General features: G+C 38.4%; 1 protein-coding gene across 1 annotated transcript in view; it reads right to left on the bottom strand.

Moving 5' to 3' along the window:
- Positions 1 to 14,326, bottom strand: part of CERS3 (ceramide synthase 3) — a 138,467-nt gene that overhangs the window by 98,374 nt on the left and 25,767 nt on the right. Inside the window, exons 4-6 of the mRNA XM_065906885.1 lie at positions 9,546 to 9,603; positions 8,809 to 8,859; positions 1,275 to 1,367 (exon numbers count right to left, since the gene is read on the bottom strand). Coding sequence (XP_065762957.1) covers positions 1,275 to 1,367; positions 8,809 to 8,859; positions 9,546 to 9,603 — 202 coding nt within the window. The remainder of the gene's footprint in view (positions 1 to 1,274; positions 1,368 to 8,808; positions 8,860 to 9,545; positions 9,604 to 14,326) is intronic.

The raw sequence follows: 14,326 nt of genomic DNA, 5'->3' as shown, positions 1-14,326 counted from the left end.
TTGAGTACTTTCTATATACCAGAAAGTGATTTATATGGATTAACTTGTTTAATCCTCACAACAACTAGAGGAGATAGAAACTATTTTTAACTCTATATATGAGAAGATTAAGTTTAGTGAATATAATCAACTAACTCAAAATGTTAGTGAGTGGTGAAGACAGGATCTACACTCAGGCAGTGTGACTTCAGAGCCTGTGCTTTACCCAATTCTTAACAGTTTTTTGTCTCTGAAAAAATATATTTTTAAATATATGATGTAAATCTATATTTAATTTTTTGAAAGGTGCTATGGACCTGTATATAATAAAGAGAAAGCAACTATTGAAAAAAAATCAAAGGCTCAAAAGTGGGAAAAGGATGATTACGGGGTCATCCTACCTGAGTCTGTCTATTAAGACCTTCTAAATAACGATTATTTTCAATTCTATCTCTTGAGAAAATGCTTCAATTAAAATTTGGCATATTCTTAGCCTAACCTAAGTTAATAATAATTAAACTATAGTGATCAAGTTTTCTGGAAAAGGAAATCATTTCAATCAGATTTTCCACACTATGTTCTTATGGTTTATTCTGTAAGTTTCTTTTTAGATCTTCAGTTGAGCAGCTGACTGTGCCCCTTAGTGGTAGATAATGTACACCATCACTTAAACATCATTTAGTCAAGCCAGCTTGGTTTTAGCTCCTTAATACGAATTCCACTTAATTTTATTTATCATATGAATTTTGCTACAAATGGATCTTTTATGTAGAGCATAACATATAAAGTACATGCCAAGAGTATTTGTCATTTGACCTGTACCGCTCGTGCACACAAGAAAGTCAGTGACTGCACAGAGAGTGCAGAGCAAAAAAAATGTTTTCAAAATCACTGAATACATCAAAGAATCAAGTAGTCTGTAATCAACTAAAAGATATGGTTGTAGAATTAAAACTACTAGCACTTTTCTTTGCACTGAAGAACACTAAATTCGAACACCAAGAGAAGGAAACAGACATCATAAAGGAGAGTCCTTTTCTCATCGAACAAGAGTGGAACTTCAAAGTTAAAGTTTTTATATTTCACTACAAATTATCAAGTAACCAAAGAGTGAGCATATTTGCACTATTCTATGTGCTATAAAAGTAAAACAAAAACAAAAACAAAAAAAAAAACAACCTATCAACAAGAACTAAGAACACAAAAAAAATATAATTTAAAGATTAGATCTGGGGAAGGGGGAAGAACATTTTTGAAAAAAATGGATAAAGCAGCTTTGTAAATAAGACACTTACCTTCCTCTTGATATCAGAACCAAGGCTAAATAAGAGAGACCAATAAAAACTCATCTCCAAAATGTAGTACCAGTACTGGGATGGCAGCAAGGGCTGAGGAAAATAAGAGTATTCACTATTTTAATGCCACCATATAAACAACTCATTTTAAGGATTAAAAATATTGTTTATACCTATTTGGCTATACAGTCCATGGAATTCTCCAGGCCAGAATACTAGAGCGGGTAGCCTTTCCCTTCTCCAGGGGATCTTACCAACCAAGGATTGAACCCAATTCTCCCACATTGCAGGGGGATTCTCAGCTGGATTCTGATACCAGCTGAGCCACCAGGGAAGCTTATATACCACAAATTCCTCTCAAATAATAATATTTTACATTCCAACTTCTGAGAAGTAATTAGAGACAATATTTTGAGGCATTTTCTTTCTAAAAAGGGGGACAAGAATTCCAAAATCAAGTTAAATGTTTTGTTTAAAATTTAATAAAACTACAACAGGTGTAACTGCATTCTTTCAGTTGACTGAGAGTTAAATTAGATGGAAATTTGTTTTGCTGGCTCAACAAAATACCTTGTTTTATGTTTGTTGAGTACTACTCAAATCTGATGTCCTAACCTCTTTTCCGGTAACAAGCTGGTGACCCAAATTGGCCCATTCTCAAATGGGACAGTAGTAAAATATATACAATTATTTAGGTAGTCTAAAAGTGTCTCCTAAAAAATAGAATGAAATTCCTACGGCTAGAGTTTTCTTTAAAGCAAGGGGTGGTGTGCTTCTTTTAGATAAGCTGAGACATTATATTACTTGGTGTGATGGGTTGTAATGTTAATGCCCTCAATGAATCTCACCTCATATTCATGTCCTGGTAAAGTCGCCTCCAACATGACCAGGAATTTGAATTCTGGGCATTGGTCAAGGGGACATAGCAAATATGATGCAATCAGAGACCTCATAAGCACCAAGTAAGAAACCTGAGGCTAAAGCCTTTGACTGTGTGGATCATAATAAACTGCAGAAAGCTCTTAAAGAGATGGGAATGCCAGACCATCTTACCTGTCTCCTAAGAAACCTGTATGCTGGTCAAGAAGAAACAGTTAGAACCCTATATGGAACAACTGATTGGTTCAAGATTTAGAAAGGAGTACGACAGGGATGTCTGTTGTCACCTGTTTGCTTAACCTATGTGTTGAGCCCATAATGAGAAATGCCGGGCTGGATGAGTTACAAACTGGAATCAGGTATGTGGGAGAAATATCAACAACCTCAGACATGTGGATGATACCACTCTAATAGCATAAAGTGAAGAGGAACTAAAGAGCCTGTTGATGAGGGTGAAGGAAGAGAGTGAAAAAGCCAGCTTAAAACTAAATATTAAAAAAACAAAGATCATGGCATCCAGCCCCATTACTTCATGGCAAATAGACAGGGAAAAGGTGGAAAAAGTAACAGATTTCCTCTTCTTGGGCTCTAAAATCACTGAGAATGGTGACTACAGCCATGAAAACAGAAGACAATTGCTTCTTGGCAGGAAAGTTATGAGAAACCTAGACAGTATGTTGAAAAGCAGAGACATTATTCTGCCATCAAAAGCCACATAGTCAATGCTATGGTCTTCCCAGTGGTCATATATGGTTGTGAAAACTTGACCATACAGAAGGCAGAGTGCCAAAGAATTGATGCCTTTGAACTCTGGTGCTAGAGAAGACTTCTGAAAATCCCTTGGAGAGAAAGGAGACCAAACCAGTCAAGCTTAAAGGAAATCAACCCCGAATAATCATTGGAAGGACTGATTCTGAAGCATCCAGTATTTTGGTCATCTGATACAAACAGCCGACTCATTGGAGAAGACTTGTTGCTGGGAAAGACTGAGGGCAGAAGGAGAAGAGGGTATCAGAGGATGAGATGGCTGGATGGCATCACCAATGCAATGGACATGAACTTGGGCAAACTTTGGGAGATGGTGAGGGACAGGGAGGCCTGGTGTGCTGCAGTCCAAGGGGTCTCAAAATGCTGGACACGACTGGACACGACTGAACAACAACAAGAAACCTGAGCTACCCTATTGGAGGCCATAAAGTAGAGAATCAAGATGTCCACTGACAAAAATACAAATGAGGGCACATGTGCTATCCCCTAATCAGCCTGTCAACTAACTGAAAATACATTAATGAACTCAGCTAACACCAGATGGAAAAGAACTGCTTGGCTGTGCCTAGCCCAAATTGCTAATCCAAATCATAAGCAAATAAATGGTTGTTGTTTTAAGTACTAAGTTTTGGTGATGAGTTATTATGCACCAGCATAAACTGGCACACCTGAGAAGTGAAGAGTAAGGCTAATACATTAAATGGAATAGTTTTCTGATCAACTCATCATCCTTGATAAGGCCATAAAAGAAAGAGAACTTCTGCTTTCTTCTATGACAAACAAGTCTGTTTGAGACTAACCCTCCTCATGAGAACTACTTCAAAAATATGGAAAAGTACAGATAATATCTGTTTGAAGGTACCAAAGAACAACTAAAGCATCCTGAAGCATCCCATGGAGCCAAAATTTCAAAGAGAAGAAAAATGCATTAAATGTAATCTTTTATTTCTAGTGCATCGTTAATTCAAGAAGTACTACAGACCCTACACAGGATAATTTCAAAGAAAACTACACCTATGTATGGCATAAAGTCCGTGTTTGCTGATTTACGAGCACTATTGAGCCCAGAGACTCTATACTCTCTATATTCCCTGAGATATAAACATTCCTTTATCTTAAAAATATAGTGAAAAGAAAATACCTAGATATTCAAACACAATGTTATTTCAAACACAGAAAAAGTGCAATTGAAATAAATAAAAGAGAGTTTCTAGAAAACACCAGCTCAAATTTCTAAGCAGAAGTTGAGTAGGACTTTTGGCAATCTTATAATGCGAGGAAGCAAACTGATGTTCAGGGCCAGCCAGGGAAAGGAGTCCCGGTAAACACTATAACCTCTTATTTAAAGCCACTCTAAGAGAATTCCCTAGAAATACAGATGAGTCATATACAAACACATCTGCCTTCACAAAGACTGGAATTCACATAAAATCACTTCAAAACATATAAAACTTAAGATGATCTGTTTCAACTCTAACTGCTTAACAGAAGTGAAAATAAGTCCATTCAGGGGGTAGATAATATCATTCCTAAGTATAATTTTTCATATGCAATGTCTATCATTCAACCAAAAGTTATCAAGCAAAAGGGGACAGGAATAAGAAAGAAAACACTTGATCAAGATATTGGATTTATCAGGCTATGACTTTAAAATGACTTTTAAAATTAACTAGGTTTTTAAGGTTATTTTTAAAAATTAATGAGAATTTTTAATAGAGAACTGGAATCCATGAAAAAGAATTAAGTGAAAATTTGAGAACTGAAAAATACCATAACTAAAATTGAGAACTCAAAGGATGTATTTCAGAGCAGATTAGACACTGCTGAAAAATGTACTGTGATCCAGAGGACATGAAGTAGAAAATATCCAGAGCTGTGAAGTGTCTATGATTTTACCCTACTTGCAAGTTATCTTGCCACAGTTTCATGAATGCTGGTAGGATATATGAGACTCCTGGGTCAGAGATAAAGGATAGTTTATTTTTCACAGTACTATAGTTGCCAGATTAACAATATTTGGGCCAGTTCTCCCATTCCAATTCCCATGGCTAAACAAAAGGGTCAGTTCATGCAAAAATGGGCACAATAAAGGACAGAAATGGTATGGACCTAACAGAAGGAGAAGACATTAAGAAGAGGTGGTAAGAATACACAGAACTATACAAAAAAGATCTTCAAGATCCAGATAACCACGATGGTGTGATCACTCACCTAGAGTCAGACACCGTGAAATGAGAAGTCAAGTGGGCCTTAGGAAACATCACTACGAATAAAGCTACTGGAGATGATGGAATTCCAATTGAGCTATTTCAAATCCTAAAAGATGATGCTGTGAAAGTGCTGCACTCAATATGCCACCAAATTTGGAAAACTCAGCAGTGGCCACAGGACTGGAAAAGGTTAGTTTTCATTCCATTTCCAAAGAAAGGCAATGCCAAAGAATGCTCAAACTACCACACATTTCTACTCTCTCACACACTAGCAAAATAATATTCAAAATTCTCTAAGTCAGGATTCAACCGTACAAGAACCAAGAACTTTCAGGTTCAAGTTGCATTTAGAAAAGGTAGAGGAACCAGAGATCAAATTGCCAACATCCACTGGATCATCGAAAAAGCAAGAGAGTTCCAGAAAAACATCTACTTCTGCTTTATTGACTATGCCAAAGCCTTTGACTGTGTGGATCACAACAAACTAGAAAATTCTTGAAGAGATAGGAATACCAGACCACCTTACCTGCCTCTTGAGAAATGTGTATGCAGGTCAAGAAGTAACAGAACTGGACATGGAACAAGACTGGTTCTAAATTGGGAAAGGAGTATATTGTTGAGGATGTATATTGTCACCCTGCTTATATAACTTCTATGCAGAGTACATCAGGTGAAATGTCAGGCTGAATGAAGCACAAGCTGGAATCAAGATTGCCAGGAGAAATATCAATAACCTCAGATATGCAGATGACACCACCCTTATGGCAGAAAGTGAAGAACTAAAGAGCCTCTTGATGAAAGTGAAAGAGGAGAGTGAAAAAGTTGGCTTAAAGCTCAACATTCAGAAAACTAAGATTATGGCATACAGTCCAATCACTTCATGGCAAATAGATGGGGAAACAATGGAAACAGTGACAGACTATCTTGGGGGCTCCAAAATCACTGGAGATGGTGACCACAGCCATGAAATTAAAAGACGCTTGTTCCTTGGAAGAAAAGCTATGATCAACCTAGACAGCATATTAAAAAGCAGAGACATTACTTTACCAACAAAGGTCGATCTAGTCAAAGCTATGGTTTTTCCAGTAGTCATGTATGGATGTGAGAGTTGGACTATAAAGAAAGGTGAGTGCCAAAGAACTGATGCTTTTGAACTGTGCAGAAGACTCTTGAGAGTCCCTTGGACTACAAGGAGATCCAACCAGTCTATCTTAAAGGAAATCAGTCCTGAATATTCATTGGAAGGACTGATGCTGAAGCTGAAGCTCCAATACTTTGGCCACCTGATGTGAAGAACTGACTCACTAGAAAAGACCCTGATGCTGGGAAAGATTGAAAGCAGGAGGAGAAGGGGACGACAGAGGAGGAGATGGTTGGATGGCATCACTGACTTGATGGACATGAGTTTGAGTAAGCTCTGGGAGTTGGTGATGGACAGGGACACCTGGCATGCTGCAGTCCAAGGAGTCGCAAAGAGTTGGACATGACTGAGCAACTGAACTGAACTGACATTTGCACATGCAGTGGGTTTTGTTACCAGAGTGGAATCCCGAAATAGGGAACCTAAATCTTTCATAATGGAGAATAATATGTATATCCACTGTTCCAGAGGAGAGACTGCCTCCATCTTCCAAGCTTGTTTGCCATACAAACATCTTTCAAAAGACAATACAGAACAGAAGTCAGCCTGTGGTTCACTTCATATGACATGCAGAAATGCAAGAGATCTGTGGAGAACTGTGTTCCTATAGATTGAAGCAGTGAGGCAGAGGATAAAAAATATGAGAAAATGCATGTAAGAGACTTGGGACCTAGTGTAAAAGTCTAGCATATTAGCACACTTGTAAATTGAAATTCCAGAAAGAGAGGAGAGAGAAAAAAAGAACAGAAGCAACCACTAAGAATTTTTCAAAATGTACTTAAGATATCAAGCTACATATTCAAGAATTACTATGGACAATAAGCAGGATAAATTCAAAGATGATGACATTTATGCCTATCACAATCATACTGCTGATAGACAAATACAAAATGTTTAAAACAGAGGAATAAAAAGACATCATTCAAAGAAGCAAAAATAAAACGGACAACTGAATTAAAGAAACTGAGGGGATCCAGAAGACAATGGAATGGCATCTTTAAAGTGCTCAAAGAAAATAACTAGTAACCTAGAATTCTATGCCCAGGAAAACTTTTTAAAAATAGGGTAAAATGATGATATTTCCAGACAATCAAGCCAAAGGGGCTCCTTCAGCCACGAGGATAGTAGCGCCAGAAGGAGGTGCGGAAGTGCAAAGCGCCAGGGCCAGCAAGGAGAGGGCACACCGACATTTACAGATCAGTCATGGTCGTGACCCACAGACTTTAAAGGTCTCAAGGAGGACACAGGCGCAATCTGATGGCCTTTCACTGACTGGAAAGAGGTAAGAGCATCAGTTTGTATTAGACTCTAATAACTGAAGAGTGCAAAAGGTAATGTCTGGGAAAACTACTCAAAGAATGTGTGCATGCATGCTAAGTCACTTCAGTCGTGTTTGACTCTTTCAGACGTTATGGACTATAGTCCGCCAGGCTCCTCTGTCCATGGTATTCTCCAGGCAAGAATACCAGAGTAGGTTGCCATGCCTTCCTCCAGGGGAATCATCCTAACCCAGGAATTGAACCCATGTCTCTTATCTCCTTCACTGACAAGCAGGTTCTTTACCACTAATGCCTGCATAACTGAAAGGCTAATATAAGGGAAGAAATAAAGTAATAATTTGAACCCCAATGTTCATTGCAGCACTGTTTATAATAACCAGGACATGGAAGCAACCTAGATGTCCATCAGCAGATGAATGGAGAAGAAAGCTGTGGTATATATACACAATGGACTATTACTCAGCTATTAAAAAGAATACATTTGAATCAGTTCTAATGAGGTAGATGAAACTGGAGTCTATTATACAGAGTGAAGTAAGTCAGAAAGGAAAACACCAATATAGTATACTAACGCATATATGTGGAATTTAGAAAGATGGTAACAATAACCCTGTATGCGAGACAGCAAGAGAGACACAGATGTATTGAACAGTCTTTTGGACTCTGTGGGAGAGGGCAAGGGCAAGATGATATGGGAGAATGGCCTTGAAACATGTAAATTATCATATGTGAAACAGATCACCAGTCCAGGTTCTATGCATGATACAGGGTGCTCGGGGCTGGTGCACTGGGATGACCCAGAGGGATGGGATGGGGAGGGAGGTGGGATGGGGGTTCAGGATGGGGAACACCTGTACACCCATGGAGGATTCAAGTCAATGTATGGCAAAACCAATACAATATTGTAAAGTAAAATAAATAAATAAATAAATTTAAAAAATTAAAAAATAATAATTTTAAAAACTTCACTGTCCTATAAAAAAAGTAATAAGAGAGTACCAAAAAAGGAAATGTATCCAGTGATACAAGTAGAAAATAAACAGTAAGATGGTAAATTTAAATATATAATTACATTAACCATAAACAAAGTAAAGGAATTAGACAAGTGATGGGTAAGTAACGAACACGAATGAGTAAGCTCCAGTAGACAAAGCGCTAAGGACTGCATGAAAGTGGACAGAGAGCAGAAAGGGACTCAGGCCGAACTCGGGGAGCAAGCTGCTGAGGAGGGGAGGGACTACATCAGGGGGACTTACCTGTCTGGGATAGCCATTCCAAACTTCCCACAGGTCATATACCCAAGGTTTCTGAAAAAAGCAAGGAACCAAGAGAAACTTTGTTCAGAGTCAAAGGCTGATTTCAGCAGAAACCTAAGCCCTTCCTGATGTCGCTGATAGAGAGGAAACATGCACAGTGAGATACTTTCATCACATTCCTGCTCCCCCAGCAGTATCTTCCTGCTTCCGCAGGTATTTCTACTTGTTCTTATACAATACCTCTGTGACATGCAAGAGTTCTAGTGAGTCTGGGATCAATAAAAGCCCTGATTCTCAAAGGAAATTATTTATTTCAAACAAGTGCCTCTTCTAATTGTTTCTGGACCAATTAGATTACTGCTTCTGTAGCAATAAAAAATCTTGAAATATACATAGCAACAAAATATCTTAAGAGAAATCTTAAAAGAATCTTTAGAGACATCCCCAAAAGCTAGTTATCTTTTTTTCTGTTAACAATTTACTATTAATTTTATATATCACTTAATGAGATAATCATTTAATAATTACTATAACAAACAATGCAAAGGGAATATGATAAGGAGAGATTTTATTTCCAATGGGCAAGTAATGAAAGTCTTCATAAACAATTGATTGGAGTGAGTAGAGGTTTAAAAGCTGGTTACCTTATTGAAAGTATATCTCAAGGAATTCATAAGCAGGAATTTTTAAAATTTAAGACAAATTACAGTCAAACATATATCAAAAAGAAAACTTACATCATAAAGAAATGCAATTCCAGCAATGGTAATAATTAGGTAAAATGTAAATCGCCAGCTGCCAAAAGAAATAAAGCACTTGTTAAGGTGACTGACATCTGAGGAGAAAAATATTTGGTATAACAGTTTGGAAAGAATGCACATTCTGGAGTCAGAAAAAAATCTAAGTGAATATCCTGATTCTGCCACTTGTTGGATGGCTAAAAGTTCAGGTATGTCACTTAACTCAAGGAGTCTTAATTTCTTCATCCATAAAATGGGAATAACAAAATTAACCTCCAAATGTAAAAATACTGAAGGTAACTTATGAAAAATTATGGTATAGTGCCTGGTATGAACTAAGCAACCAGTGTTAAGCTATTGTTATTACTAATATGCCTAGCCTACTTCCTGACACACGATAAATGATGTTTGATAATCAGTTCAGTTAAATACAGTCACTCAGTCATGTCCAACGCTTTGCAAACCCATGAACTGCCTGCAACACGCCAGGCCTCCCTGTCTATCACCAACTCCTGGAGCTTGCACAAACTCATGTCCATTGAGTTGGTGATGCCATCCAACCATCTCATCCTCTGTCATCCCCTTCTTCTTCTGCCTTCAATCTTTCCCAGCATCAGGGTCTTTTCAAATGAATCAGTTCTTTGCATCAGGTGGCCAAAGTATTGGAGCTTCAGCTTCAGCATCAATCCTTCCAATGAATATGCAGGACTGATCTTTAGGATTGACTGGTTGGCTCTCCTTGCAGTCCAAGGAGACTCTCAAGAGTCTTCTCTAACACCACAGTTCAAAAGCATCAATTCTTTGGTGCTCAGCTTTCTTTATAGTCCAACTCTCACATCCATACATGACTACTGAAAAAACCACAGCTTTAACTAGACGGACCTTTGTTAACAAAATAATGTCTCTGTTTTTTAATATGCTGCCTAGGTCAGTCATAGTTTTTCTTGCAAGAAGCAAGCGTCTTTTAATTTCATGGCTGTGGTCAACATCTCCAGTGATTTTGGAGTCCAAGAAAATAAAGTCTCTCACTGTTTCCATTGTTTCCCCATCTATTTGCCATGAAGTGATGGGACTGGATGCCATGATCTTAGCTTTGGAATGTTGAGCTTTAAGCCAACTTTTTCACTCTCCTCTTTCACTTTCATTTAGAGGATTTTTAGTTCCTCTTCACTTTCTGCCATAAGGGTGGTATCATATGCATATTTGAGGTTATTGATACTTCACCTGGCAATCCTAATTCCAGTTTGTGCTTCATCCAGTCTGACATTCTGCATGATGTACTCTGCATATAAGTTAAATAATCAGAATGACAATATACAACCTTGACGTACTCCTTTTCCTATTTGGTATCAGTCTGTTTTCCATGCCTGGTTCTAACTGTCGCTTCTTGACCTGCATACAGATTTCTCAGGAGGTAGGTCAGGTGGTCTGGTATTCCCATCTCTTCAAGAATGTTGCACAGTTTGCTGTGATCCACACAGTCAAAGGCTTTGGCATAGTCAATAAGTATAAGTAGACGTTTTTCTGAAACTCTCTTGCTTTTTCGATGATCCAGTGGATGTTGGCAATTTGATCTCTGGTTCCTCTGCCTTTCCTAATCCAGCTTGAACATCTGGAAGTTCACGGTTCACATACTGTTGAAGCCTGGCTTGGAGAATTTTGAGCATTACTTTGCTAGCGTGTGAAATGAGTGCAATTGTGTAGTAGCTGGAACATTCTTCGGCATTGCCTTTCTTTGGGACTGGAATGAAAACTGACCTGTTTGATAATACTGTTATCTAATTACTCACTTCATCCAAATTTAATTCCCAGTGAAGAGGTTTCTATGTGGCTAGACTTTAGTTATCTTTCTGAAAAGCACATTTTAAAAGAATTTTTCTCATGTATGGAGAGGGATCTATATAGCTTAAGAGACACTTAAAAGACCAATTGTAATGCACAGAGCCTGATTCAAATAAACAAACTACAAAGAAAAGTATAAGACAATCAAGGAAACCTGAATAGTGATTGAATATCTGCTATTATTAAATAAATTTTTGAGGTATGACAATCTCTAAAATGGGCTTCCCAGGTGGCATACTGGTAAAGAATATGCCTGCCAATGCAGGAGACTCAACACATGCGGGTTTGACCCATGGGTCGGGAAGATCAACTGGAGGAGGAAATGGCAATCCACTCCAATATTCTTGCCTGGGAAATCCGATGGACACAGGAGCCTGTTGGGCGACAGTCCATGGAGTCACAAAGAGTCTAACATGACTGAGCACACACACTCACACACACAATATCTAAAACAGTTCTTATCACTTAGAGATACATACTAAAATACTCACAAATGAATCACACAATGTCTGATATTTGCTTCAAATGTGATCTTCAAGATTAACTGGATGAAGGTGATCAAAAGGGACAAACTTCTAGTTATTAATTAAATTTGTACTGTGAATGTAATGTATAACATGATGAATATATTTATATTGCTATATGGTATATTTGAGAGTTGCTAAGAAAATAAATTCAAAAAGTTTTCATCACAAGGAAATTGTTTCTTTTTCCTTTATGTATCTATGTGAGATGACAGATGTTAACTAAACTGACTATGGTAATCATTTCACAACATTCATAAGGTAAGTCACTTTAAATTTATACAGTGCTGTATGCCAAATATATCACAATAAAATTGAAAGAAAAATATTATCCACATACAAAAAAATCTGGTAACAGAGAGAAGTAGATGGGGGCAGAGATGACACATGATAGCCTTGAGTTGATAATTATTAAAGTTGGTGATGTCATGGAATATTACTCAGCCGTTAAAAAGAATTCATTTGAATCAGTTCTAATGAGATGGATGAAACTGAAGCCAATTATACAGAGTGAAGTAAGCCAGAAAGATAAAGAACATTACAGTATACTAACACATATATATGGAATTTAGAAAGATGGTAACGATAACCCTATATGCAAAACAGAAAAAGAGACACGGAAGTACAGAACAGACTTTTGGACTCTGTGGGAGAAGGTGAGGGTGGGGTGTTTCGAAAGAACAGCATGTATATTATCTATGGTGAAGCAGATCACCAGCCCAGGTGGGATGCATGAGACAAGTGCTCAGGCCTGGTGCACTGGGAGGACCCAGAGGAGTTGGGTGGAGAGGGAGGTGGGAGGGGGGATCGGTTTGGGGAATACGTGTAACTCTATGGCTGATTCATGTCAGTGTATGACAAAACCCACTGCAATGTTGTGAAGTAATTAGCCTCCAACTAATAAAAAAAATTTAAAAAAAGAAAGAAAAAAATATAAAGTTGGTGATGAATACATAGCATACACAGCTTATTAAGCCAGTCTTCTTACTTTTGTATATGTTTGTGTGTATGTGTGTGTTAGTCATTTAGTCATGTCCAACTCTTTCCAAGTCCATGGACTCTAACCCACCAGGCTCCTCTGTCCATGGGATTCTCTAGGCAAGAATACTGGAGTGTGTTGCCATGCCCTCCTCCAGAGAATCTTCCCAACCCAGGGATCAAACCCAGGCTTCCCACACTGCGGGCAGATTCTTTACCATTTGAACTACCTGGGATGTTTTGAATATGTTTACTACTTCGCTGGGCTGGATGAAGCACAAGCTGGAATCAAGATTGCCAGGAGAAATATCAATAACCTCAGATATGCAGATGACATCACCCTTATGACAGAAAGTGAAGAAGAACTAAAGAGCCTCTTGATGAAAGTGAAAGAGGAAAGTGAAAAAGTTGGCTTAAAACTCAACATTCAGAAAACTACGATCATGGCATCTGGTCCCATCATGCATGGCAGACAGATGGAGAAACAGTGCAAACAGTGGCTGACTTTATTATTTTGGGCTCCAAAATCACTGCAGATGGTGACTGCAGCCATAAAATTAAAAGATGCTTACTCCTTGGAAGGAAAGTTATGACCAACATAGACAGCATATTAAAAAGGAGAGACATTACTTTGTCAACAAAGGTCGGTCTCGTCAAGGCTACGGTTTTTCCAGTGGTCATGTATGGATGTGAGAGTTGGACTATAAAGAAAGCTGAGTGCAGAAAAATTGATGTTTTTGAACTGTGGTGTTGAAGAAGACTCTGGAGAGTCACCTGGACTGCAAGGAGATCCATCCTAAAGGAAATCAGTCCTGAATATTCATTGGAAGGACTGATGCTGAAGCTGAAACTACAATACTCTAGCCACCTGATGTGAAGAACCAATTCACTGGAAAAGATCCTGATGCTGGGACAGATTGAAGGTGGGAGGAGAAGGGGACAACAGAGGATGAGATGGTTGGGTGGCATCACCGACGTGATGGAATGAGTTTGAGTAGGCTCTGGGAATTGGTGATGGACTGGGAGGCCTGGCATGATGCAGTCCATGGGGTCGCAAAGAGTTGGACATGAATGAGCAACTGAACTGAACTGGAGGCCATTCCTCAGTTCACACAGCCAAGTAGTGACACAGTCAAGGCAGTAATGTAGGTCTTTGAACCCTGAATCCAGTAGTGTTTCTGGAAAACTGTCACTGCTTCTAAGTTACATGATGGTTTTCCTTCATGGCAACAGATTAGGGGAAAATGTAGGGTTCAATTACTCAGAAAGTTGAACCATAAAGTGAGCCAGTTGAGAATTGTTCCCACTTGTTTCATTTACTGCTGGTTCAGCAAAGCTGTGTGTTTAAATGTAGAGAGCATTTCCTTGATCCTTAATTATTCTGGCCAAACAACAAGTACAAAAATGAGATGATGAGATCTGCCAGGCCAAAGG

Source organism: Muntiacus reevesi, chromosome 15 (assembly GCF_963930625.1).
Source record: "Muntiacus reevesi chromosome 15, mMunRee1.1, whole genome shotgun sequence".
NCBI classification, from domain to species: Eukaryota; Metazoa; Chordata; class Mammalia; order Artiodactyla; family Cervidae; genus Muntiacus; species Muntiacus reevesi.
This window is presented reverse-complemented; position numbering and strand designations above follow the sequence as displayed.